The sequence below is a fragment of the Schistocerca serialis genome, chromosome 1, assembly GCF_023864345.2.
Source record: "Schistocerca serialis cubense isolate TAMUIC-IGC-003099 chromosome 1, iqSchSeri2.2, whole genome shotgun sequence".
Lineage (NCBI taxonomy): Eukaryota > Metazoa > Arthropoda > Insecta > Orthoptera > Acrididae > Schistocerca > Schistocerca serialis.
Genome location: NC_064638.1, coordinates 895,092,118 through 895,117,950, shown reverse-complemented (window position 1 = coordinate 895,117,950; position 25,833 = coordinate 895,092,118). Strand labels below are relative to the sequence as shown.

The window sequence follows — 25,833 nt, the reverse complement described above, 5'->3', positions numbered from 1 at the left end:
CTGACATGCGAACTGGAGCTTCAGTGACCACAAGGACCATTAATAGGTAGCTCACAGAAATGGGGCTGAGTTCATAGCACCTCTTGCTCTGACTACCATTCACCTTTGTACACCAACAAGCCCATTTGCAATGTTGTTGGGCACATTTGGCCTGGACTGTCGTTGACTGAGTAGAATTGTCTTCAGTGATGAGTTCCACTATGAAGTGAGTCCTGATGACCTGTGAAGACATGTCTGGAGATGCCTGACAACCAGGAGTGATAGTTTGGGTGCCATTTCATTTCATAGTAAGACTCGTCCACACACTGCAAGAGTTTCTACTGCTTGGCTTTGCGCTTGCAAAAGCCTACCTTGGCCAGCAAGGTCACCAGATCTCTCCCCAACTGAGAACGTTTGAAGTATTATGGGCAGGGCCTTCCAGCAAGCTTGGGATTTTGATGATGTAACACACCAAATGGACAAAATTTGGCACAATATCCCTCAGTAGAACACCCAATAACTCATCTATCAATGCCAAGCTGAATAACTCATTGCATAAGGCATGAGGACCAACACATTATTGACTTATTCCAGTTGTGAAGGCCTTTCTTACTTGATATCACAAGTATGATTGTATCTGAATCATTGAGAACCATAAGGTTTTAAAGCACACCATTGTCAAATGGAAGATAGTTACATGTATGCATTCTCTTGACATCTGTTGATTTATGGGAACCAGCTATAGTTTTTAGAACCCGTACTTGATATCACAAGTATGATTGTAACTGAATTATTGAGAACCATAAGGCTTTAAAGCACACCATTGTCAAATGGAAGACAGTAACATGTATGTGTTCTCTTGACATCTGTTGATTTATGGTGAACCACGTATAGTTTTCAGAACCCATAAGTGTGTTACCATCCTCACTACCAAACCAGAAGTTGATGTTCATGGTAACAATGTTCATTTCAGATATTTTACAATGATGAAGTTTTCAATAGGTTGTCATAAACTGTTGTTGAAAGTAGCATATTCTTCATTGGAGTCATGGGAGGCCACTATTCTCTTTAAGTCGCCGTGAGGGGGACCACAATTTGTTATTTCCCCACAGTTTTAGACGCCTTGCAAAATCTAGTGCCCAAATACATAGTTGGAAGGCAAACCTCAACTTGGAAACATACAATTGTATCAAAACTACTAGACCAAGCTTGAATACATAGACTTAACAAAATTAGTAGATTTCATGCCTGAAGTGAATGGACAGTTTTATCTGAAACCAGAGAATCTGCTTAATAAAAATTATGGTAATGAGGACCATGAAGTGTTGAGATACGTCATAATTGTGTAAGTGGTACATGTAGCATCTCTTCTTTATGTTCTGGTTTTAGTTTCACATTAATTACAAATCACACAACAGTCAAAAAGACACTATTGCCACTAGCCTACACATGAAAATTTTGTGGATTAACATTAATAATAGTAATCATAAATATTAATTGAAGTTTCATAACATAACTTGGGTACATTATTCTTTTATAGGAAAGTAGGACATTGAGACTTGGGTAAAAAGCAAGTCAAACATATGAGACTGGTGGTTTGCCTACAAATTTGATTTTCAAAAATATCTATTTTTCTCAAAACGTTGTGTCTGTGCTTTGGGTCCTTATGGTTCTAAGTGCCTCATTTTATTTTATTTTACCTTTGCACTTTGGTACTTGTATGTGTTATCTACAAAAAAGCAATAAAAACTTTTTGAATTGCTTAGTGTATATAAAAGAGATTTTAGAAGAAAATGGTGTGCAGCATTACCCCCTTCAGCACCTTTAATGTAGTTTCAAGGGAGACTGTGAATAGACAGTCAAAGAACATCTGTTTATCAGCTTCAAAACACTTGCAAGTCACTGCTTAATTCCATTAATCACTTTTGATATAAGATGTGAGAGGATTGAAATCAGATGAGAAAATTTTGTTGATGTCTTTGAAATACTGAGTCACTAGTGGTGTGCTCCGACGCTGTTTTGTTGAGGGATCAGCAGTACCAGGATTCGTCACGATGGCTTGGGAAATCTGCTTTTTAACTAAGCTGGTGGGGAAATTACGTGCGTTGAAGACGGAGGTGAGAATGGTGGTGTATCGCTATAAAGAGTCTGCATCCGATTGTCAAACGTTCCCTCCCATACAGTGTTTGAATCTGAGGCAAACATATTATCCTGGTCTGGAATGTGTTAATCAGCTACTTCGACAGAGCTATGACTTCCTAAAACCACGCCCTGAAATGTGATCCATTCCTCCTGAAATTTTGTCCACCACACCTAGAATAGCTTTCCGTCACCCTCACAATCTCTGGAATATTCTTGTCATACCTTATGCTCCTTCTGCACCCATCTCCCTAATCTATGGCTCCTAACCCTGTGACCATCCCCACTGCAAGACTTGCCCTATGTACACTCGTACCACCACCTATAATAGCCCTATAACTGGCGAAACATATACTATCAAAGGGAGAGTCACCTGTGAAATGACATGTCATATATCAGCTATTACGTAAATGCTGTTCAGCCTTCTACATCGATGTGACTACCAAATTATCAATTAGGATGGATGGGCCTAGGCAGAGGGTATGCACTGGCAATTATCAGTATCCTGTTGCAGAGCAAGCCCTGAAGTTGCATGACATTCGTGACCTGTTCCACCACACGTGCCATCTGGATTTTTCCCCCAGACACCAGTTTCTCAGAACTCCACAGGTGCAAACTAGCACTGCAACAAGTTCTTGGTTCTCTCCACCCACCTGCTTTAATTTACATTAATATCTTCCATCTCAGCTTTTCTTCAGTGTAACTACCCTTTGCTTCAATCCATTTTAGTTTTTGACATCTTTCATTGTCTTTCTCATCTATTTTTCACCGTCCCCTCCCACCTCTGTTGCGTACAATGCACTTAGCTTCTCACTCTTATTAACTCGTGCATGATGTTTTAGTAGTAATCTCTGTCTTGCATATTACCCTGTCTTCCTTTTATAAGCTCTCAGCTTTTCAAATCTCATCCAATGCACCCCCAAACAGTCAGTCTTTCCTTCTCATCCTGTGTGGTAAGTCTCCCCTGGCCCACAGTTCTGGGTGACTTTCCAAAAATCTACACCTTTTCCTAGTGAAACTGCAAACAGTGAGGATAATGGATGGTGGATTCTACATATATAGTGCTCTCATAGAACAAGAAATCCAGGTTTGAGTCCCAGTCTGGCACAAATTTTCATTTTTCGCCATTGGATTTGTTTAAATTCCTGATTTTGGCTGACGCCAGAATTTCTCTTACATCAAGCAGTTTTTAAGTATGTTAAGATTTATGAATGGTGAGAAAAAATGTGCTCATAACATTTGGACTGGGGGGAAAGGAATGAAAGGATAAGCCATCTGGTAGAACTGTGCACAGAGCATAATTTAATCATTGTTAACACTTGATTTAACACTCATAAAAGAATGCTGTATGTGTGAAAGAGATCTGGGACTCTTGAAGGTTTCAGACCAATTATATTAGACAGTGACTTAAAAACCAGATTGTAAACTGTAATACAGTTTCAGCGGCAGATATGGACACTGACCACAGTTTATTGCTTATGAACTTCAAATTAAAACTGAAGAAATCGCATAGAGGTTGGGACTTCAGGAGATGGGACATGGATAAATTGAAGACACCACATGTTGTTGAGAGTTTCAGATGGACCATTACGCAATGTTGGAATGAAATAGGGAAAAGAAATAAAATAGAAGATGAATGGATAGTTTTGAGAGATGAAATAGGGAAGACAGTAGAAGATAATGTAGGTAAAAATTCAGAAACAACTGGATATCAAAGGAGATGTTGGATTTAATTGACATAGGTAGAAAATATAAAAATACAATAAATGAAGCAGATGAAAGGGAATACAGACATACAAATAATTGGTTAGATTATCAGAAAATGTAAGTATGGCTAAGCAGGAATGGCTAGAGGACAAATGCAAGATTGTAGAAGTATGCATAATTAGAAGAAAGATATATGCGACCTATAGGAAAATCAAACAGACCTTTGTTAAAAGGGAAGCAATTATATGAATGTCCAGAGCTCAGATGGCAACCCTATATTAAGTAAAGAAGGGAAAACTGAAAGGTGGAAGGAACATATAGAGGATCTAGATAAGACAAACAAACTGGAGAACGATATTACAGAAAGAGAATAGGAAGTAGGTGAAGATGAGATATTGGAAGAAGAATCTGATAGAGCAGTGGAAGACCTAAGTGAAAACAAGGTCCCTGGAGTAAGTGATTACTATAGAATTATTGAGATCCTTGGGAGAGGCATCCATGACAATACTATTTCAATAAGTGTGCAAGATATGAGACAGACAAAATACTCTTAGACTTAAGGAAGAATGTAATAATTCCATTTCCAAAGAAGACAGATGCCAACAGGTGAGAATATTACTGAACCATAAATGGTCATGGTTGCAAAAAATTGACACATATATTCACAAATTGTTACATTCCATCCTGGAGTTTCCATTGATTGACACATAAATTATTTATGGAAGAATGGGAAAACTGGTATTGGCTGACCTTTGGGGATGATCAGCTTGTGTTCCAGAGAAATGTAAGAACACAGGAGGCAATACAGACCCTACAACTTATCGTACAAGATTTAGCAAAAGAAAGTCAACCCTACTTCTGTAACATTTGTAGGTTCAGAGGAAGGTTTTGACAGTGTGGACTGGACAACACTCTTTGAAATTTTGAAAGAACTAGAGACAAAATACAGGGACCTAAAGTTTCTTTATAACCAGACTGCATATGTAAAAGTTGAAGGGTAGCCATAGTTGAGAAGTGAGTGAGGCATGGGTGCAACCTATCTGTGATGTTATTCAACCTTTAAATTCAGCAGGCTGTGAAGAAACCAAGGAGAAATTAGGAAAGGGAACTAAAGTTCAGGGGCAAGAAATAAAATCTTTGAGGTTTGCCAATGGCACTGTAATATTGTCATATACACCTAAGTACTTGGAAAAGCAGTTCAATGGAATGTCTCAGATTGAAGGTAGGTTGTAAGATGAGCATCAGCAAAAGTAAAACAAGGATAATGGAATGTATTCAGATTAAATCAGATTAGACTGAGTGAATTACATTAGGAAATGAATGAAATGCTAAAAGTAGAATATAAGTTTTGCTGTTTGGGCAGCAAAATAACTGACGATGGGCAAAGTAGAGTAGATATAAAATGCAGACTGCCAATAGCAAGAAAAGCATTTTTGAAAAAGAGGATTGTATTAATATATGATATGAATGTGTTAGAAAATCTTTTCTGTAGGTATTTATAGAGAGCGTAGCCTTGCATGGAAGTGAAATATGGATGATAGGCAATTCAGACAAGAAGAAGATTTTCAATCTGTTGCTACAGAAGTATGCTGAAGATTAGGTGATTGTATTGAGTAAAAACTTAGGAGATACTGAATCAAACAGGGGATAAAAGAAATATATGGCACAAATTGACTGAAAGAAAGGATTAGTTGAATAGTTTGGTAATGGAAGAAAGAGTGGCAGGTAAAAGTTGTAGAGAGACGTCAAGGCTTGAATACAGTGCGGAAGTTCAAATAGATGTATGTTACTTTAGTTATGCAGAGATGAAGAAGCCTGTATAGGATAGACTAGTATCAAGAGCTACATCAAACCAATATCATTTTGTTGAAGTTTGCTCATGTTGCTTCATTTTTGGCTCAGATTTCTAAGTATGGGACCATATACCAGACACATGAAAGGACTCTTTCCCTCAATTAGCTGACATTTCAACTGTAACAATATGTTTTGTGAGTCTTGGCTCTGTAAACAATGGATCAACATCGATGTTAAGGTCTCATTATTGGTTTTGATAAGCAAGGACTATAGGTTACTAAGATTGTCAGTTGCAAGTGTGGTTTCATCTGCACAGCTGGATGTGTTTTTTATGGTTCTGTTTATTCTTGCATCACTTTTATATCAATGAACCTTCTCAGAATATTTTATCAAAACTCTAATTGAATAGCAGTGGGAAAAATATATTACCTTTCTCAACACTTCTGCCAATCTTCCATTCAATCTTTAGTTTAACAATTGTTTTCAAATTAGTCTTCAGGCAAAGGTCCCGAGTTCACGTCTCGGTCGGGCACACAGTTTTAATCTGCCAGGAAGTTTCATATCAGCGCACACTCCGCTGCAGAGTGAAAATCTCATTCTGGAAACATCCCCCAGGCTGTGGCTAAGCCATGTCTCCGCTATATCCTTTATTTCAGGAGTGCTAGTTCTGCAAGGTTCGCAGAAGAGCTTCTGTAAAGTTTGGAAGGTAGGAGACGAGATACTGGCAGAAGTGAAGCTGTGAGTACCGGGCGTGAGTCGTGCTTCGGTAGCTCAGATGGTAGAGCACTTGCCCGCGAAAGGCAAAGGTCCCGAGTTCGAGTCTCGGTCGGGCACACAGTTTTAATCTGCCAGGAAGTTTCATAGTCTTCAGATGTCTGATCACTTTAATTCTTAATCAAAAATTTTAGAATGACTATAAACTAAAGCTCAGTTTATTCACTCGAAGGGATGGAGAAGTCATCTCAAACCCACACAGGACTTTAAAGTTTGACTTTGAAGTTTATTTATCAGTAATGTGCGTCTTGTTGTTTCTAGTTCAGTACATGTTTATACTCTCATTGTAGATAAAATTAGAACTTATTCCTGAAGATTACAGTTGACTCCCCTGAAACTCCTGTCACAGCACCAGTTACAACTGTCTAACAGCTGCAAGGGGCAGCAAAACTTTGATTTTCAATATTTTGCATAGTTACTGACCAAATCTGAAAATTCAATATATTGTCACAATCTGCTCATTATGAGGTATAACCATATGTTAAAAGTTTAACACAATAAGACAGGTATTAAATTTAAAAACCATGTTTGTCTTGGGCTGTATATCTGACAGTCCACTAACACCTGGGCTTTATTCATCCAGTATTTGAGAATGAGAGCACTTATGAACTTCCAATAAACTTAAGACATAATTTCAAACCTTTATGAAACTTTTTCTAGCTGACAATCTTTCTCACTGATCCCCCTCCAAATGCACACACAAAATGTTGAAAGGAAAAAAAATTATCAGACATTTTTGCTGTTAATGCATCAGATGTGATAACTTAATACTTTTTTGTTACTGACACTATTTGCAACACAGTTTGCAGACAATATCCACGTATATTATTGAATGTAACTGCAAAATAATATCATTGTACAACACATAGTTCAGGAGATATGACCTCATAAACATTTAGATGTGTGAAAACATTAGCTTTTACTTAAATTGGCATGCAGTAAAACTTCAACATCAGGCATGATGTTTTAATTTCTACTTCTTCACTACTAACTCTATTTCCAACACACTGTACATATTGCTAAATATATCTGAAAAGTTATATCATTGTTATGATGCATTGTTCAGGAGATATGAGGTCATAAAAACTTAGCTGCATAAAAAACTAGCTTTTACTTGAAATGCAAATTACCAACACTATATTATTCATTTGGCGTTACATAATGAGAGCATTTAGTGACGACCAACGAACTTAAAGCATAATTTCAAACCTTTTCTTAACTTTTTCTCGCTTAGATGCTTAAAGTCAAATATATAATGCAGTAACTCATTTGTAATCAGATGCCTGAAGCTGTTTTATACATGTGAGTACAGTTCGCGAGCTGTTTTATACATGTGAGTACAGTTCTTTAAGGAATCAGGGGTTATTGGCAAATTTATTAGTAGGATTGCCTTGCACATCAACATTCTACACAAATATTTATTCAAAGTGAACTTTTATATGTATAATATCCCATAGCATCCATAATATCTTCATGTAGTTCTTTGATTTATCATACCCATTTTTCCAAGTACTCATGGAAGTGTACTGCTCACTAGGGATCAACATTTTATGAATCTAGCCCACAATGCAAATCTGCAAGGAATTTTTATTAAGTGAACCTTCTTCCATAGCTTACATGACACTAAATGATAATGAACAGGGAGCCACTTCATAACTTTTTCCTACCTTTGATGCCTTCTGAACCTGCAAACAAATATTGCCTCCTAACCATTTCAACTGGTCCCTATCACAAACACCACACATATGCACTTTATTTAGTACCAATGTTGGTAGTTCTGAAAACTTCTACAGTCTCATAGTGGTCAGTGCCATTACAGTAGTGGTACTGCATCTTAGTTCCTAGAATTCATTTTTGTTTATTATTACATGTTACAGCTTGTGTGTCTTAAAAAATCTTTCAGTTCTTCATAACTTATTCTTTACATTAATCATATGTGATGTAAAGGACAATAGGTATGACATACAGCTGCTTTACAGTGCAGTACCAGCACTTTAATGGTTCTTATTCCATGTGAGCTGTCCAGTTCTTCCTCACAAATGTCAGAGTGAGTATCACTCATTATATTCAAAACTGTAATTGATAGACACTAAAATGAAATGCTGTGCATCACAAAATGGAGTGCTTTCAAGCTTTCGAACCCCCTTTTCTGATAGGTGATTATTGTGGAATGATCATCATGATAAAATTAGAGAGATCTACTGACCCATACAGAGATATACTGACAGTCATTTTTCCTGCCATTTGTAGACTGAATAAAAATGGGGTTAGGGCTGTCTAATGATACCTCTTTATTGTTAACCCTACATACCATAAAGCAGTTTCAGAATAGAAATATAAAAGTAAAGATATACATAAGTTTCTTGATTAATGTTTCTCCAATCTAAATTCTCAAAATGTGGGAATATGTTTTAAGGAGTTTATTTCTTAAATCTGTCACAATATATTTTCACACAGGAACAAGCATTGAGACCACACATGCAAGTGATGCAGACTCAGGTGTTAATGCACAGATAAAGTATCGTGTGCAGAAAGGAGCATTTGATGATTTTGAAATTGAAGAGGACAGTGGACTGGTGAAAGTAACAAAGAAGTTAGATTATGATAGAAGAAGCCTATACAACATTGAAATAATAGCAGTAGATGGAGGTAAGCATAGTGATTAACTGAAGTGCAGGGTTCTTATTGTTTTTATCACACTATTCTTTAAACTATTTACTGAAATGATAAAAACATAAATTTCTTATTTATGTTTATTAAGCACAGAATATGATTTTTTCTAGGCACATTGTCAGCACATTAAGACTGGTAAATTTGTAATAAAGAACAATAGTTTACTTGTGGTTGTTTTAGAAGTTTTAATTTTGGTTATTGAGTATAATGAGAAATTGTAACCTTTCACTTTTATTTCTCCCATGAATTTATAAATTCAAAGATTAATAGTCCATAAAAGTATTATAACAGATTAAGAATAACATGCAAAATTTATTTCTTTATGTCATAATAAGAATGTGTACATGTGTCTGAAAAATTATCAGTTTTTACTTGTCACTTGAAGAAACACAGCAGCAGATTCTGAATTTTGTAGAAGTACACATTTAGAGTTATATGCTTTCTGTATGTTGCTGTATGAATATGTTGCACATTAAAGATCTGGTGTATGTACTGCCTCTACCATGTAATTTAGCAGATTTGATTACATCTGTACAATGATTAGTTCTTGTATAATAAATAATTGAAAGTGTTCCTGGACTTTCTGTACACCGTGTATAATAAGGTACAGTACATAGTCCCGTCTTCACAGATTTTTGAAAAATATATCAATAAATGACTGTTTCTTTTATCCTAATTTGAATGTAGTGTTGTTCTTAGTTACTAATTTCATCACTTCTTTTGTGACATCAAAACTCAACACATAATGTGTAACTGTGTTCATTGCTTCAACGGCTCGTGATATTGTAGGAATGAGCAAAGGTTCTGATTCATTCTCATCTTTCTTTTTGTTCCTCTACTATATGTTCCTGTAATACTTCACCTACAGCCATGGACTGACAGATGGCAACACCTGCATCACATTCGACATGTGCATTGAACCTAAGGTAGTCAATGTTTTCTTCTTGCCACATTATTTGCTGCCATTGTTCAGCTGCATTTCCTTTGTTTTCTCATGTGATGTCTTCTGTAAGTATCTGATGAAAGTCAGCCTTCTTGAAGCAGTTTGAGATTTTGGTTTCATGCACCAATGAAAGAAGGTTGTATACATGGAAGAACCCTGGAGATACTAAAAGGTATCAGATAGATTATATAATGGTAAGACAGAGATTTAGGAACCAGGTTTTAAATTGTAAGACATTTCCAGGGGCAGATGTGGACTCTGACCACAATCTATTGGTTATGAACCGTAGATTAAAACTGAAGAAACTGCAAAAAGGTGGGAATTTAAGGATAAACTGAAAGAACCAGAAGTTGTACAGAATTTCAGGGAGAGCATAAGGGAACAATTGACAGGAATGGGGGAAAGAAATACAGTAGAAGAGGAATGGGTAGCTTTGAGGGATGAAATAGTGAAGGCAGCGGAGGATCAAATAGGTAAAACGACGAGGGCTGGTAGAAACCCATGGGTAACAGAAGAAATATTGAATTTAATTGATGAAAGGAGAAAATATAAAAATGCAGTAAATGAAGCAGGCAAAAAGGAATACAAACATCTAAAAAATGATATCGACAGGAAGTGCAAAATGGCTAAGCAGGCATGGCTAGAGGACAAATGTAAGGATGTAGAGGCTTATCTCACTAGGGGTAAGATACATACTGCCTACAGGGAAATTAAATAGACCTTTGGAGAAAAGAGAGCCACTTGTATGAATATCAGGAGCTCAGATGGAAACCCAGTTCTAAGCAAAGAAGGGATAACAGAAAGGTGGAAGGAGTTTATAGAGGGTCTATACAAGGGTGATGTACTTGAGAACAATATTATGGAAATGGAAGAGGATGTAGATGAAGATGAAATGGGAGATACGATACTGCATGAAGAGTTTGACAGAGCACTGAAAGACCTGCGTCGAAACAAGGCCCCGGGAGTAGACAACATTCCATTGGAACTACTGACGGCCTAGGGAGAGCCAGTCCTGACAAAACTCTACCATTTGGTGAGCAAGATGTATGAGACAGGTGAAATACCCTCAAACTTCAAGAAGAATATAATAATTCCAATCCCAAAGAAAGCAGGTGTTGACAGATGTGAAAATTACCCAACTATCAGTTTAATAAGTCACAGCTGCAAAATACTAATGCGAATTCTTTACAGACGAATGGAAAAACTGGTAGAAGCCGACCTCGGTGAAGATCAGTTTGGATTCCGCAGAAATGTTGAAACACGTGAGGCAATACTGACCCTACGACTTATCTTAGAAAATAGATTAAGGAAAGGCAAACCTACATTTCTAGCATTTGTAGACTTAGAGAAAGCTTTTGACAATGTTGACTGGAATACTCTCTTTCAAATTCTAAAGGTGGCAGGGGTAAAATACAGGGAGCGAAAGGCTATTTACAATTGGTACAGAAACCAGATGGCAGTTATAAGAGTTATAAGAGTTAAGGGACATGAAAGGGAAGCAGTGGTTGGGAAGGGAGTGAGACAGGGTTATAGCCTATCCCCGATGTTATTCAATCTGTATATTGAGCAAGCAATAAAGGAAACAAAAGAAAAATTCGGAGTAGGTATTAAAATCCATGGAGAAGAAATAAAAACTTTGATGTTCACCAATGACATTGCAATTCTGTCGGAGACAGCAAAGGACTTGGAAGAGCAGTTGAAAGGAATGGACAGTGTCTTGAAAGAAGGATATAAGATGAACATCATCAAAAGTAAAATGAAGATAATGGAATGTAGTCGAATTAAGTCGGGTGATGCTGCGGGAATTAGATTAGGAAATGAGACACTTAAAGTAGTAAAGGAGTTTTGCTATTTGGAGAGCAAAATAACTGATGATGGTCGAAGTAGAGAGGATATAAAATGTAGACTGGCAATGGCAAGGAAAGCGTTTCTGAAGAAGAGAAATTTGTTAACATCGAGTATTGATTTAAGTGTCAGGAAGTCGTTTCTGAAAGTATTTGTATGGAGTGTAGCCATGTATGGCAGTGAAACATGGACGATAAATAGTTTAGACAAAAAGAGAATAGAAGCTTTCAAAATGTGGTGCTACAGAAGAATGGTGAAGATTAGATGGGTAGATCACATAACTAATGAGGAGGTATTGAATAGAATTGGGGAGAAGAGTAGTTTGTGGCACAACTTGACAAGAAGAAGAGACCGGTTGGTAGGACATGTTCTGAGGCATCAAGATATCACAAATTTAGCGTTGGAGGGCAGCGTGGAGGGTAAAAATCGTAGAGGGAGACCAAGAGATGAATACACTAAGCAGATTCAGAAGGATGTAGGTTGCTGTAAGTACTGGGAGATGAAGAGGCTTTCACAGGATAGAGTAGCATGGAGAGCTGCATCAAACCAGTCTCAAGACTGAAGACAACAACAACACCACATCAAATCCCAGCACTTCCTACAAAATGTATAGCATCCAAAATTGTTACCTTTCTCATTGTAATATGAAGACAGACCAGTGTCTTCTGTACAGGAGCCTTCTTGTATTTTGTTTCTGGCCTTTTGTAATACCTTGGTGGAGTGTGTGAAGGTGACTGTAACAGTTAGGGGGGAAAAGCACTGTTTGTATGACATAGATATAATGTATTTTGAGGATGCGCTTCACACTGGGCAATAAACAGGATGATTTTCCTATTTCTAACACACAACTTAGCATCCCAGGCGTGTAGACGTTTTCCAGATATAGTTGTTGTCGCCAATTCTTATGTATTAGACATATTTGCTTTTAATCTTTCAAACATGCTGCTTCAATTATTTTTTGTTTGCTCACTATTGAATTGAATGTTTACCTTTTACTTATTGGACATGGTCTCCTTCAAAATACTCTCCTCCACAATTGATACACCGCTCCCAATGCTGTTTCCACTTTAGTAGCAGTTTTGGTATGCCTCTTCCTGGACCATGTGAAGTGCTGTCTGCAAATTTTCTTTTATCTCGTCCATTGTTGCAAATCTTCATCCTTTCAGCAGGATTTTCAACTTTGGAAATAAAAAAAGTCCACAGGAGTCAGGTCTGCAGAGTATGGATGCGCAGCACAGGGATGAATGTGCGGGTGCATTATCGTGAGGCAAGAGCCATGAATTGTTTCACCATATTTCAGGCCGTTTTCTTCTCACATTTTCAAACGTGCATTGCAACACGTCAGTATAGAACCATTGATTAACAGTTTGTCCCTGTGGCACAAATTCATGATGAACTAATCCTTCAAAGTCAAAGAAAACTATCATCATGTCTTTGACATTTGACCTGACCTGATGAGCTTTTTTTCTTTTATCTTTGAAAACCCTTCCCGATGAATTGTGAAGATAGAACCTTGGTCTCAACATCATAACTGTAGAACCACATCTCATTACCAGTTATGATTCTCTTAAGAAACACTTCATTCTGTTTTGTGCAATCCTAAAGCTCATCGCAGATTGCAAGGCAAAGGTCTTTCCGTTCCTGACTCAGGAGCTCTGGAAGGAACTTTGTGGAAACACAATACATTCCAAGATGTTGTGTCAGGATTTCATGACATGATCAAACTGAAATGTTACATTTTTATGCAGTCTCTCAGGCAGTCAGTCTTTCATTGGCATGCAAAATTTCATTGATATTTCCGACATGAGCATCTAGGTAGACATCGAAGAGTGTTCTGAACGAGGGTCATCTTTAACTTCCTTCTGGCCATTTTTAACTGTGTGAATCATTTGTAACACCAAGTATGGTTTAAACACTCATCTCCATAGGCTTCTTGCATCATTTGGTGTGTCTCCGTAAAGGTTTTCTTGAGTTTTATGTAAAGTTTAATGCCGACACATTGCTCCACTAACTCTGCCATCTCAAAATTCACAAACTGTGCGACACAACAGTCTCCTCAATACAGTACTGAATAATAACTAATGGACATACAACAATGAAACTTCCAGCAGTTACACATTAAACACAGTTGTGTGCAGGGATGCCAACAACATTTCACTCCAGCTCATCATTGGTGTGAAATTATGAATTTTTCAGAATTTTTGAACTGAGGCCTTAGAGTAAATTCATCTGCAGTACACTTGATTCTGGAATAAGATGTTTATTATGACTTTCAGTATGCCTTAATACTGGCTTAGTATGATACTGAAGATATGAATATTCAGACTTTATAGACGTAGAATTCGACACTTACATAACACCAGAACAAGATCTAGAAAATGATGGATTTCGACTTCTAGATGTAGATAACTGAACAATTCTCCCAATAAATACGGAAGTGTTTAATTTTCAGAATTATTAAGGAAAAAGTATGTAAACAAGTAATACAGCATTAGTACCTATCTTATAGAAGTTTTTTCTTTTCTCTGCTGCAGATTTTCTTTTGTGTGAAGCTATGACTGATTTTTGTTTCATATATTTTAGGTACACCTGCACTTACAGGAACCACAACTCTGACCATCAGTATCATAAATAGCAATGATAGAGATCCATTTTTTGAACCTTCAACACAAAGGGCAGAGGTAAGTTTTGTGTAAGCAGTTTCATATGTGCCATAATACTGTTTCATTGGATATGAATCATACTCATCTCCAAGAAGAAAATGCAGAATTTCCTATTCCTTAACCATGATATATAAAGATGTAAAACAGATGGGTTTAAGAAAGAGGATAATGTAGAGAACTTTACAGGAAATCTACTAGAAGTTTATGTTCATTTCTGATTATAATGTACCCTGTGATGGGTTTCATTGTTTCTGATTTTTCTCTAGCAATTCTAAAAACAATAATTTAAAAATTAAGGCAGGACCTCAGGTTTTTTACAGTTTTATCTCCTAGATGTGTAATAGTCTCTTCTCATAATCATTCCAGGCTAACTTGGACCCAAGGTGATATAGCCCTGCCTTTTGTACCTGTGATATCTTTGTATCTATGCTGTATTTCTCTCTTTTCTTTTAATCTTGTAGCTCTTGACTAAGGAATTTATATGTAAAAAAATCTTGAGATTTGACTTTTAACAATTCCATGTTGTTGCCAGTTTTAATCCATTCTCTTTTAAGCATGGTTTCCTCACCTTCTTAACGTAGCTCATGGTACTAATGTTTGCATTCCAATTTATGCATTAATTTTTCAATTACTGTGTCATTTCAGATCTCAGAAGATGCAGTTCCTGGTACTATATTTTACACCTTACAAGCTCGGGATCCAGACGTCAATAGCTCGGATGCACTCAATTTTGAAGTTTCAGAGCCAATTACAGCTGTCGATTGGAATGGGAAACAAGTGGAGCAGAATAATGCTTTCAAGGTATCATAGAGGAGGGGTGCCCAAGTGTGAACTTTGAACAAGAGATAAGGATGTTACAATATTTTTATTGCTACACACAGTTGCCTTGTCTCTCAAATACACACTGATTAAAACAATTACTACTTCATCAATAAAGAATTTGGCTAAAGAATGCTGATATGTTCTGGGCAGAATGTTTCTCAGGGATAGGAAACAAAATTTAGTGGTCAGTACCACCACAGGTAAAAGAAAGTTATGGCTTACATAATCGGGTCAGCTAGGCTTGTGACTGATAACAGCTGGAATTACAGGAGTCATATATGTTCAGCAATATTGACCACTTCTATGTGAGAGAAGACAGAAGATGGTACACATCTTGAGAAATGAAACTTAAGTGACTCATCCCAGAATAGAACATTTCATAAGTGATTGTCTACAGCTGTCAGATATTTTGAAAGCATATTTGTGCCATCAAATGTAGAATTGTGTGTTTATTCTTTACCATTTTTGGTTATTACAATTATCTTCACGGGAAAAAGTATACTGATTTTCTCCTGTGAACATGACTGGAATAGTTTAAACTGGTAGAGGATGAACACAATTGTACAACTGATAGCCCAAATATGCTCTTTTTTTTAAAAAAAATCTGAGAATATTGCATACATTTGTGAGACCTGTCCTAAATAGGTCACAGGTTTGTTTGACCCACAAGAGAGCATCACAAAAATGCTGAAAAATCCTCAGCTGGCAGATGCTTGAAAACAGACATCAGCCACCCCACAGAAGCTAATTACAAAGTTTCAAGAACTGCTGTTGAGGATTATACTGCAGTCACATATGTAACATTCCCACTGCGATCACAAAGAAGAGTTTAGACAAACTGTTGCATGCACAGCGGCATGTAAACAGTCATTCTTCCAATGGTCCACACATAAATGGAAGTGTAAGAAACCCTAATACATGATTCAGTTGGAAGTACCCTCTGCCATACACTTCAAAGTGTTTTGCATATTGTGGCTGCAGATGTGGAATAAGCCAGCCAAACTTGCAATCACACCCTCTTTGGAACTGTTATGTCTTTCATGCAATATCTAAAAGCTGGAGATAAGAACAACATATACAGAAAATTTTCAGTCATCATAAGTTTTACTCATTCTAATTCTTTAGTATTTTTCATAGTTTTCAACATATTAATAATCGAAGACATTTGTAACAGCCCCTCTTCCTCATTGTTAATTTTATGTGACTGTCCAATACTGAGTTATTCCAATAAACTTTTCAATCACATAACTATCCTGAAAGTAATATTGTAGTTTTCTTCTCCTCTGCTCGGCTGTCTTCCATAGTCCAGTATTTTCTGATTCCATTTTAATAGTATGCTCCACAATTCCTGAATTATGTCTGATATTATCTGAATGACTTATTTCTTTCTTTAAAATGCTTTCTGCTAATTTTTCCAAATTCTTATTTCCTTTCCCCTGCCCAAATAATGACCCATTGTTCCAAAAATTAAAATAAAGTGTTGCCTATCATAAATGCACAACAGATAACACATGAATCCCGAGAATTTATTTATTTTTATTTGCATTTTCTTACATGGAACCATCAAATTTTTATAAATGTCAGAAATAACAGTATTACAATAACTAAACTTACAAAATGTGTCATGTTCTACAGTTGTTGCATCTTATATCTCTTTTATACATTTATTAATCTCCTGCTGATATATTACTGTTTCATATCCGAAGCTGTGTCTTAAACTTCATTGAATAATTTAATGTTCTTACCTATGTGATGAATTTATATATTCATTGGGTTTCTGAGGGAGTTTCCTACATAAAAACGTGTCTTGATTTCCTTCCTGATACTGAACAAGCCATGAAAACTGTTTCATTTCTTACAATTATAAAATCATATATTCAGCTTTAAATAAGAAGCAAAGATGTAGATAAATGAGGTACAGTAAATAACAAATACATAAAGCCCATAAAACAGTTCATGAAATCAGTACAGATAAATGGCCAAGAACAACATAAAAAATGATACAGCATGTAAAAGAGAAACTCTCAAAGCTTTTTCACAATGTTTACATGTTCTGTGTGTCAACCCTTTGGTCACATGGTATACATCTAATCAGCAGTCTGCCTGTACCCAACCCATCACATCACAATTGATACTAAGAACACCTGTTGCGATGTTCCGTCAAGAGTCTTAAGAGGTTCTGTGGTAGAGCTGGAACATAAACTCTATCTTTGATGGAAATGCACAAGAAAAAATCACAAAATCTCAAGCCCAGCGCCCAGGTAATCTTGCACACAATTGTGGAAATATGGAGGAGTGTCATCTTGTTGAAAAATGAAAGTAGAGTGGGGGAAAGTAGAGTGGGGCTCCTGGAATGTGCAGGTATTTGAAATGCACACCTCCCATTTCCCTGCTATGAATTATTAGAGTCTCTGTTGTTGCCTGTTGGCTTGTCTGGAGGGTCAGCAGTTATGTTTCCTCTGCTTGCTTCTCTCCTTCTGCACCCTGTACAGGGTGCCAGTGCTGTCTGATCCTCTTGAACTGCCTCATCATCTGATGTGAGAATATAAACTGCTTTCACATGTCCTGTTGACACCATCTGCTGCTTGCTGTTACACTGTATCCAAAAAGTATGCTCATTATGTTGTAATACTTCATACAGCCTGATGTATGATGGTTGCAAAGGGAGGTGTACTGTGTTTGTCCATGGCATAATGTGCAAGCATGTTTACAAATCATTGTGGATGAAAATGTTGTTATCTCCATAATGTGATGCTGGAGTTGGACAAACTTTGCAACATGATTCTGCACCTGTTGAGGCAAATATGTTAAATTTACATTTTATGTTCCTCAGCATGCTGAAAAGAACTCTGACGGCAGGTGTGAAGTCTCTCCATATACCATCTCTGCTACAGAACCTCCAACGTCTGCTCTGCATGCAGTTCAGAGGCCTGACAAAACTAGCAGCAGCACAGAGGTCCATCTGTTTTCATGGCAGATAAGTGTGGTCTTTAATGTTCTGTGCCACCACTCCACCATCCTATTACCTAATGGATGGTAGCTTGTGGTGTGATGGTGTCAAAATCCAAACAGATTGGATAGCTCATGGAACATGGCTGAGTCAGACTGTGTGGCAGGCAACCAAACTGCATTATCCATGTCAATAAAAACGCCCTTGTCATCATTTCTGCTGGTATATCTGCAGTCAGTACTACTTTGCTCATTGAATATGCTTATCTATGGCAATCAGCAAGTAGTGATACCCATCAGAGGTGGGCAGTGTTCCTTCAGTATCTTAATGTATGTGTGAGAATTGGTCTGTTGTCTCTGGAAACTGTCTGACCTGTTTATGCACATGTCTGCCCACCTTGCATTGCTGGCATGATATGTACTCCCTCACCCACCTACGGAAGTCCTTGATGCTGGATCTTGTGAATCCCTCAGTCATGACTTTCATGCTTGTGTTCATTCCAGGGTGCACCAAGCTATGCACACTATCAAATAACTTTTTGTGCAACCCCCCAGGGTATGAAAGGTTTGGGTCAATCTTGAGACATATCACATCAAAGTTGAACCTTCACCCCCCTGCCTCCTGGCCATATGTGTTTAATTAGTGAAATGAATAATGTACTTTAATTTTTGACAATACTTGGTTGTAATAGGCAAGAAACTAGCAAATGTCTGAATGATGGATTTAATGAAAGCAGATGTAAGAATTAAACCTGTAAATATTAGAAGTTTAAATTTAATTTTACTGTTTATTGACTGAGGATCATTAAAATTAATGAAACTTAATGAAACTCAAGTTTTTCTAATTACATTTTTGTAATGTGTTTATCTGACATGTTCCACACCCAGGAGGATTCCCTCTTTTATGGGTCTATGGAATGAATAATTAATCTAATCTAATCTAATCTTTGCAGTCTGGTAGAGCTGTTTTTTAAATGGTCCTGCAATTGTCCCTTAGTGGCCTGTGCTTTGATGAGTTACTCATAATCAACCTTATGTGTGATAGCTCCAGTGCATGCAAAAGAAGGCCACTGCTTTCTCAGCTCCTCTAATGTGCCTCAAATCTGTTGTGAATTGTCTGATGAACTCCAGCTGTTGGTATTGCCTCAAGGAGCTGTCTGTTTTTACCGAAAATGAAAGTTATTGGTTTATGATTCATATATACGGTGAATGGTTTTGCTTCCACATATGGTCAAAAATTTCTTATCACTTCATAAATTGCTAGCAACTTGTGGTCGTATGTGCTCCATCTGACCTGTGCTTCTGCGAGCTTGCACAGGAAAAACCCTATCCGCTGCCCCCCCCCCTCCCTTTTTTTTTTTTTTTTTTTTTTTTTTTTTTGCACCAACTGATGGAGTGTGGCTCCAGTTGCCTGTTGGCTTTTTTCTACCACCATTGCTAGTAGTGCCTCATGAAATTGGTGGGCTAAAAGAGCTGTTTTTCTAAGCTGGTTTTAAACTGGTCGAAAGACAATTGCACCTCTATCATCCATGGCAGCAGTCATCGTCCTGAGGTATATTTTCCTGCTAGTGTTGCTGTCAATGGTGCTTGCATCTTGGCTGCTTCTAGTATTGTTGAACAGTAGAACTTTACAACACCTAGAAATCTTATTAAATGATGATAATTAGTTGGGTGAGTTATGTGCTTTATGACATCAAACTTGTCTATCATAGGATGAATGCCAGCCACTGACACTGCACGGTTGAGAAGTGTTAAGTGTTTCTGTCGCAGATTACAACTTGCCTTGTTGACAACTATGCCATACTCGATAATCCATTCAAATACCTTCTTGAGATGTTCCTCGGGTACCAGCGGCCTACCAGAGAATACCAAAATGTCATTGTAATACATGAAACAGCAGTATAACCCCATAGGACTCACCTATAATATCCTGCCATATCTGTGTGGCATTTGTAAGTATTCAAATAATTAAAATGGAGTTGTTACTGTTGTCTTTGTCACATATTCTTCTACTATGGGTATTTGTTTGTAACCTTTTTTTGCAATCTGTGATTGAATATTTTGCCCCCACTAGCCCATTGGCAAAATGTTCAATATTCCACACTGGATACTTATCAAGAATTGTGTGTGCATTTAATTTGCAATAATTTCTGCAGGCCCTCTACATGTTATCCTTTTTCATGCCGGATCAAAAAAGTCAGGTGCTAATGTTTTGGGTATTGCAATATCGGTTGGACTGATACAGTCTTAATGAGGTGACCGTGTTATGTGTTGCACTTTTAAATCAACTCTCACTACTGTGGTCCTCTTGCTATATCTCCAGTGATGCCTCACATACAACTACATGACCACTTTAGGAAGTTATATCGATTACTTACTCACAGGGTGGCTGCAATGTCCTTGGTTCTTTTTTTGTGGCATTTCTGTTGTCTTCTGTGAGCTGCTGTGCCTATTGCTGGCCACTGACTCTGGTTGGGTAGATACATGTGGATGTATATCTTGTGGTTTGTTCACCAAAACATTGGTATCATTCACCGAAATGTCATTGGTACCAACAAACTTGCTCTTGTTGCTTTCACTGAAATGGTTTATCTCTGTTGTTAGTGTCTCATTTGGTCGTACTCCTCCTATTTCACATCAGCGCTGTTATCTCCTTTTGCAGTACATCTACCTGCTTTTTCAGACTGTCTATTTGCTTAGTGATTTCTGTGTAATGTTATTTTCATATCAGTGTGGTCTCTTGGTTGTCGCTTTCCTTAGTCGCTTTCATCATACTCGATGTGGTAGATCAGTCCTGTGCTAGGTATGCTCTTTCAGCTATTGCAGTCAATGAAGTTATGTCTGTTTCTTAATATGTGACCACAGCCACTCTTACTGCTACTGGTAGCTGTGCCATCCGTACCTACCACAACATTACATCTGACAATGCCATGTAAGTTGTGCCAGGTTTCCAAAGGTTTTCTGTTCCTCATCTGTTCATGATGTGTGATTAACTGTAGTCATTGTTACACTCGCTTGCACAGCTGGCTGATCAGGGTTTTTCTCGGATGGTAATACTGTTGGTCTGGTGGCAGTCTCAGTATGACATCTGATGCTATACTTGCTTTTCTACCATCAAGACTGTTGGCTGTCACTGCAAATTTCATGCTCTCATTAGTCATGTCATTCTGCACAAACTGCAGACCTAGCATGGCAGACCATCACTCCACTTTATCTGATAAGAACTGCGGAACTTATACCTTCATCCATGGCTTGACTGTTACTGTGTCATCAAACCCAGTACTCATTGCATACCTGTTTTCTCCCATTAATTGTGGAACTGACTCTTTATTGTTCTGCATATTTATTTTCACTAGTAGCTCTTCTATTTGTTTCTGTAACTCCTCTTGCATCTACATCAGTTGTATTTCCACTTGCCTTCGATTTGTGTCTCGATACTGTAGCGTCTGCTGTGAAGTTTGTGCCAACCGGCATGGTTATTGTGTTCAGTGGTGCTGTGTTATGTAACCAAAACATCATAAATTTGTTCTCAAAGAGTCCAAATGGAGTGATTATTGCTGTCTTGGGAATGTCCTCTCTGGCCACAGGTATCTGCATATGTGGCTTGGCGCAGTCCAAAACTCTGAACATTCTTGCGCCCTGCAACATATAATTATAGTTGCATAACAAAGGCACAGGGTATCGATCAGGCACAGTTCTTGCATTGAGTGTGTGGTAGTCACTGCACAGGCTAAAAGCTCTTCCTTTCTTCAGAACAAGGCACAATGCAGACAACCATGGACTACTTGATGGCTGGTTTATGCCTTACCTAATCATTGCATTGAATTCTGCTTTAGAGATGGCCAAATGATCAGGTGCCAGTCTTCTGAGTGTAAAAGACACCAGTGGGTTATCTGTGATTTCTATATGCTGTACCATGTCATGTGCCATGTTTGTAAGGACACCTGGTGAAATGGTCAAGGTTTGATATTACCTGAATGATGCAGCGTACTCCTTGTCACACAACTGTATTAGCTTGGCATTATACAACTATGGATCACAATGAAAACCCACTGCAATCAGTCCAGTAACACTGCATTGGTTGCATCTGGTAAAAGATGGTAATGTGACAGAAGATCAGCTCCTATTGTTGGTTCCATAACGTCAGTGACAGTTAAGTCCCGTATAATAATAAATGGAATGCAATCGGTGGTCTGCAGCGGTGGACTGAAGTTGTTGGCAAGATGCTCAAGTCTGATCTGGTGTCTATTAAATACTTCTGACTAGATCTCCTGTCACTAACAAACAGGCACTATGACTTTATTGAGCAGCTTGTTGCGCTAGTTTTCCGGCCGCTGCTGGCATTTGGGTCGAACACAGTGCTGTACATTTATGCACATGTCTGCCAAACCTATGGTGATACCAACATATAGGGTGTTCCATGTTCGACGACACAGCATTGGTTGGTGATCGGCTTCTCGATCTTCAGTGATTACATCCTCTACCATTCCAAGCACCACCCTGAGACAGTAGTGCTGATTTGTGTGCATAGCATGTCTACTTTTGCTGCCAGTGAATCGAATTCCTTGTGGGGTGACTGTTGGTGTCACTATCGCACTACTGCATACCAATGTCACTGATTTAACCTGTATGGGTGCAATGGCCTCTCAAATCCAATCTGCTAGCTCTCCCATTGCATCGAATAACATTTCCGTCAGGCGATGCCATGATCAATTTGACTTGTGGAGGTAATTGGCTGCTCCACAGGGTGTGTAGCAAGTTGTCAGGGACAGTAACTGAATTGACTTTGCTCTGCAGATGACCCAGATATTGTAACAGCTTATGATCACTGATGTCTTTTTGCATCAGTGCCTCTCTGATCCATTCTTTGTGTGATGCAGCAACTCTCTGGATTAATTCTGATTAGAGCTTTTCATATGAATTTTTGTGCAGCAGCACAATTATCATGTCTTGTACCTCTGCAGCATAGCAGTTTTCAAGTTGGCTCATGATGAGGTGAATTTTGTAGAGTCAACCATAATGCCTATGTGACTAAAATTGGCTTTAACTTGAGCAAACCCTAAGATCGGGTTGTTCGGCCAGAACGGAGGTAAACAGACTGCTAGTCTAGACACTGTTATCTCATCCTTATCTTACATGATGTTTAAGTTCGATGGTAGTTGCTCAACCTTTTTCTTCAGTTCAGATCACATCAGGACTTGTTGGGATTAGCATGATTTGAGCTAACTAATGTTTGCTTGCCATTAACAAACTGAGTTTGGAGGTTTCACAGAAGAAGTCTGCTGAACAGGTGTGGTTACTCCCTAAGCTGGGTAAGAATCCAAATGTTTAAATCACAAATGAAATGTTCTGATTGTGTATATAACTCAGGAAAAGGGGAAACAGAATGAACAAAATTATATAAAAATCCAAATGTAAAGGAACCAGCAGTACAAAGAATATGAAACATATTATGAAACACAGCACCCGTGACAGTTGGGACAGAAGCTGTTTGACAGCTGTGACACTTTTGTTAACACAGACCATGCGCACACACAACACTACATCTCTGAACACAAGAACCACACCAGTTGACACAAACTTTGTAGCAGACACTACAATATAATCCAGAATGAGATTTCCACTCTGCAGCGGATTGTGCGCTGATATGAAACTTCCTGGCAGATTAAAACTGTGTGCCCGACTGGAAGTTTCATATCAGTGCACACTCCGCTGCAGAGTGAAAATCTCATTCTGGAAACATCCCCCAGGCTGTGGCTAAGCCATGTCTCCACAGTATCCCTTCCTTCAGAAGTGCTAGTTCTGCAAGATTTACAAGAGAGCTTCTGTAAAGTTTGGAATGTAGGAGACAAGATACTGGCAGAAGTAAAGCTGTGAGGACCGGGCGTGAGTCGTGTTTCTGTAGCTCAGTTGGTAGAGCACTTGCCCGCAAAAGGCAAAGGTCCCGAGTTCGAGTCTCAGTCGGAAACACAGTTTTAATCTGCCAGGAAGTTTCACTACAATACAATGACTTTGTACTACTTTGTACAGTTTGTTCTGCTCATGCTGGCTTGCTTTTTTTATTATTGTTATTGTGGGGTCACCAATTTGTAACTCTCATGCATGGTGCTTAATATTGTGAGTGAAGCAATCACACTACTGCTCTACAGTAACATTTTATTCTCTCTGAAAAATATTACAGCTATAAGTTAGTAACAACCAAAGAGTAATTAACTGCTCGATACAGCAAACCACATATAGGTGATTTCTGACTCAAAGCATGCAAAAATCACTTTGCAGGTTTCTTTACTATGACATTTTTCACAATATATAGCCTATTTTCACAGTTTTATTAATTACAGAGAGGTCAGTATCAATTCTGCTTTTTCAAATGGACCTGTAGTAATTTCTGCAGCTTATAGCAGAGTTTGAAAAGCTAATAGCAAAGTTTGGAAAAAGATGAATTCAATGGCATGTCGCTCTTCAAAATCCAGCTACAAGTTTCAGAGAAATTACAATATTTAGAACACAGGATTCACTTATTTTGAACTGAAACCAATTGCTGTCTTACATAGAAGTTTATGATTTCATGCCCTTATAAGGAAATATGTCACAACAGATAAGGAGGAAACAGTGTTGCACTGCTGCAATACTGGTTTAAAATGGGCACAAGGGAAATCTAGCTTCCATTCTGTCTATGTCATTCATGTGTACCAAGTGTTCATTAGTTTGAAAAAATAAATGCCTTTCACAGACCAAGAGAAAATAGGCATGCTACTACTTAACAGAGAATGCAGAAGGAATGTGAAGAGAGCAAGTGAGTTGTACATATAATAAGGGAATGGCAACCACTCACCCATTGCGGACCAGGGCATGGAGCACAGAAACCTGTAACGGGAAACAGCATTCACAATAGCTTTTGAGGTTCTTGCTCTTTTCTAGCAAAAAGACACACATTTACACATACAATCAACAGACACACAAACATGCAGTCCCATGACTACTGACAAGTGTATCCCAGCAGACAGTGTCCAACAAGAATGACAGTTCAGCAAATGTGCAAAAAATTGTTATAGAAGGGTAGTGGATTACTGTGCAAGGTAAAGTAACAAGCCTGCAATGAGCAGAGCAAACAAAATTGATGTTCTGCCACTGCCACATGCGTTATTGGGACACTGGGAGTCCATGCTGGGTGATGCAGGTTGAACATCAGAGGCAATGAAGTGTAAATGACCACTGGGGGATAATTGTAGACCTTGTGAGTGGTCTTTATTTTGGATAAGCCTTACTACGTGAAAGATATGCAAAATTTCTTGCTGGTGTGTTTCAGCACTCCTAAAGGAAGTACCATTTGAAGTATGCAGATATGTGTGGTACTAACATGATGGGTTTATGGCTCACTACTCTCTTGTGGCTAGGAAATCACTCACACAACTTATTTTTGTTCACTGAATGAACATGAAGACATGATCAGTTGGCCTGAATGTTTACTGTATTTGATGCCACTGGAATCTTTCTGCGGAGAATGGTCTAAGATAGAATCTATGCACAAATTTTGATGACTCA

The 25,833-nt window shown here is 38.0% G+C and overlaps 1 protein-coding gene across 2 annotated transcripts in view; it reads left to right on the top strand.

The window, feature by feature from the left end:
- The window catches only part of LOC126411634 (cadherin-87A), a 709,414-nt gene that overhangs the window by 557,647 nt on the left and 125,934 nt on the right, over positions 1–25,833 (top strand). For both annotated transcript variants that reach the window (XM_050081378.1, XM_050081379.1), the window contains 3 exons: positions 8,851–9,042; positions 14,438–14,535; positions 15,163–15,318. In XM_050081378.1, the coding sequence (XP_049937335.1) occupies positions 8,851–9,042; positions 14,438–14,535; positions 15,163–15,318 (446 nt within the window). The remainder of the gene's footprint in view (positions 1–8,850; positions 9,043–14,437; positions 14,536–15,162; positions 15,319–25,833) is intronic.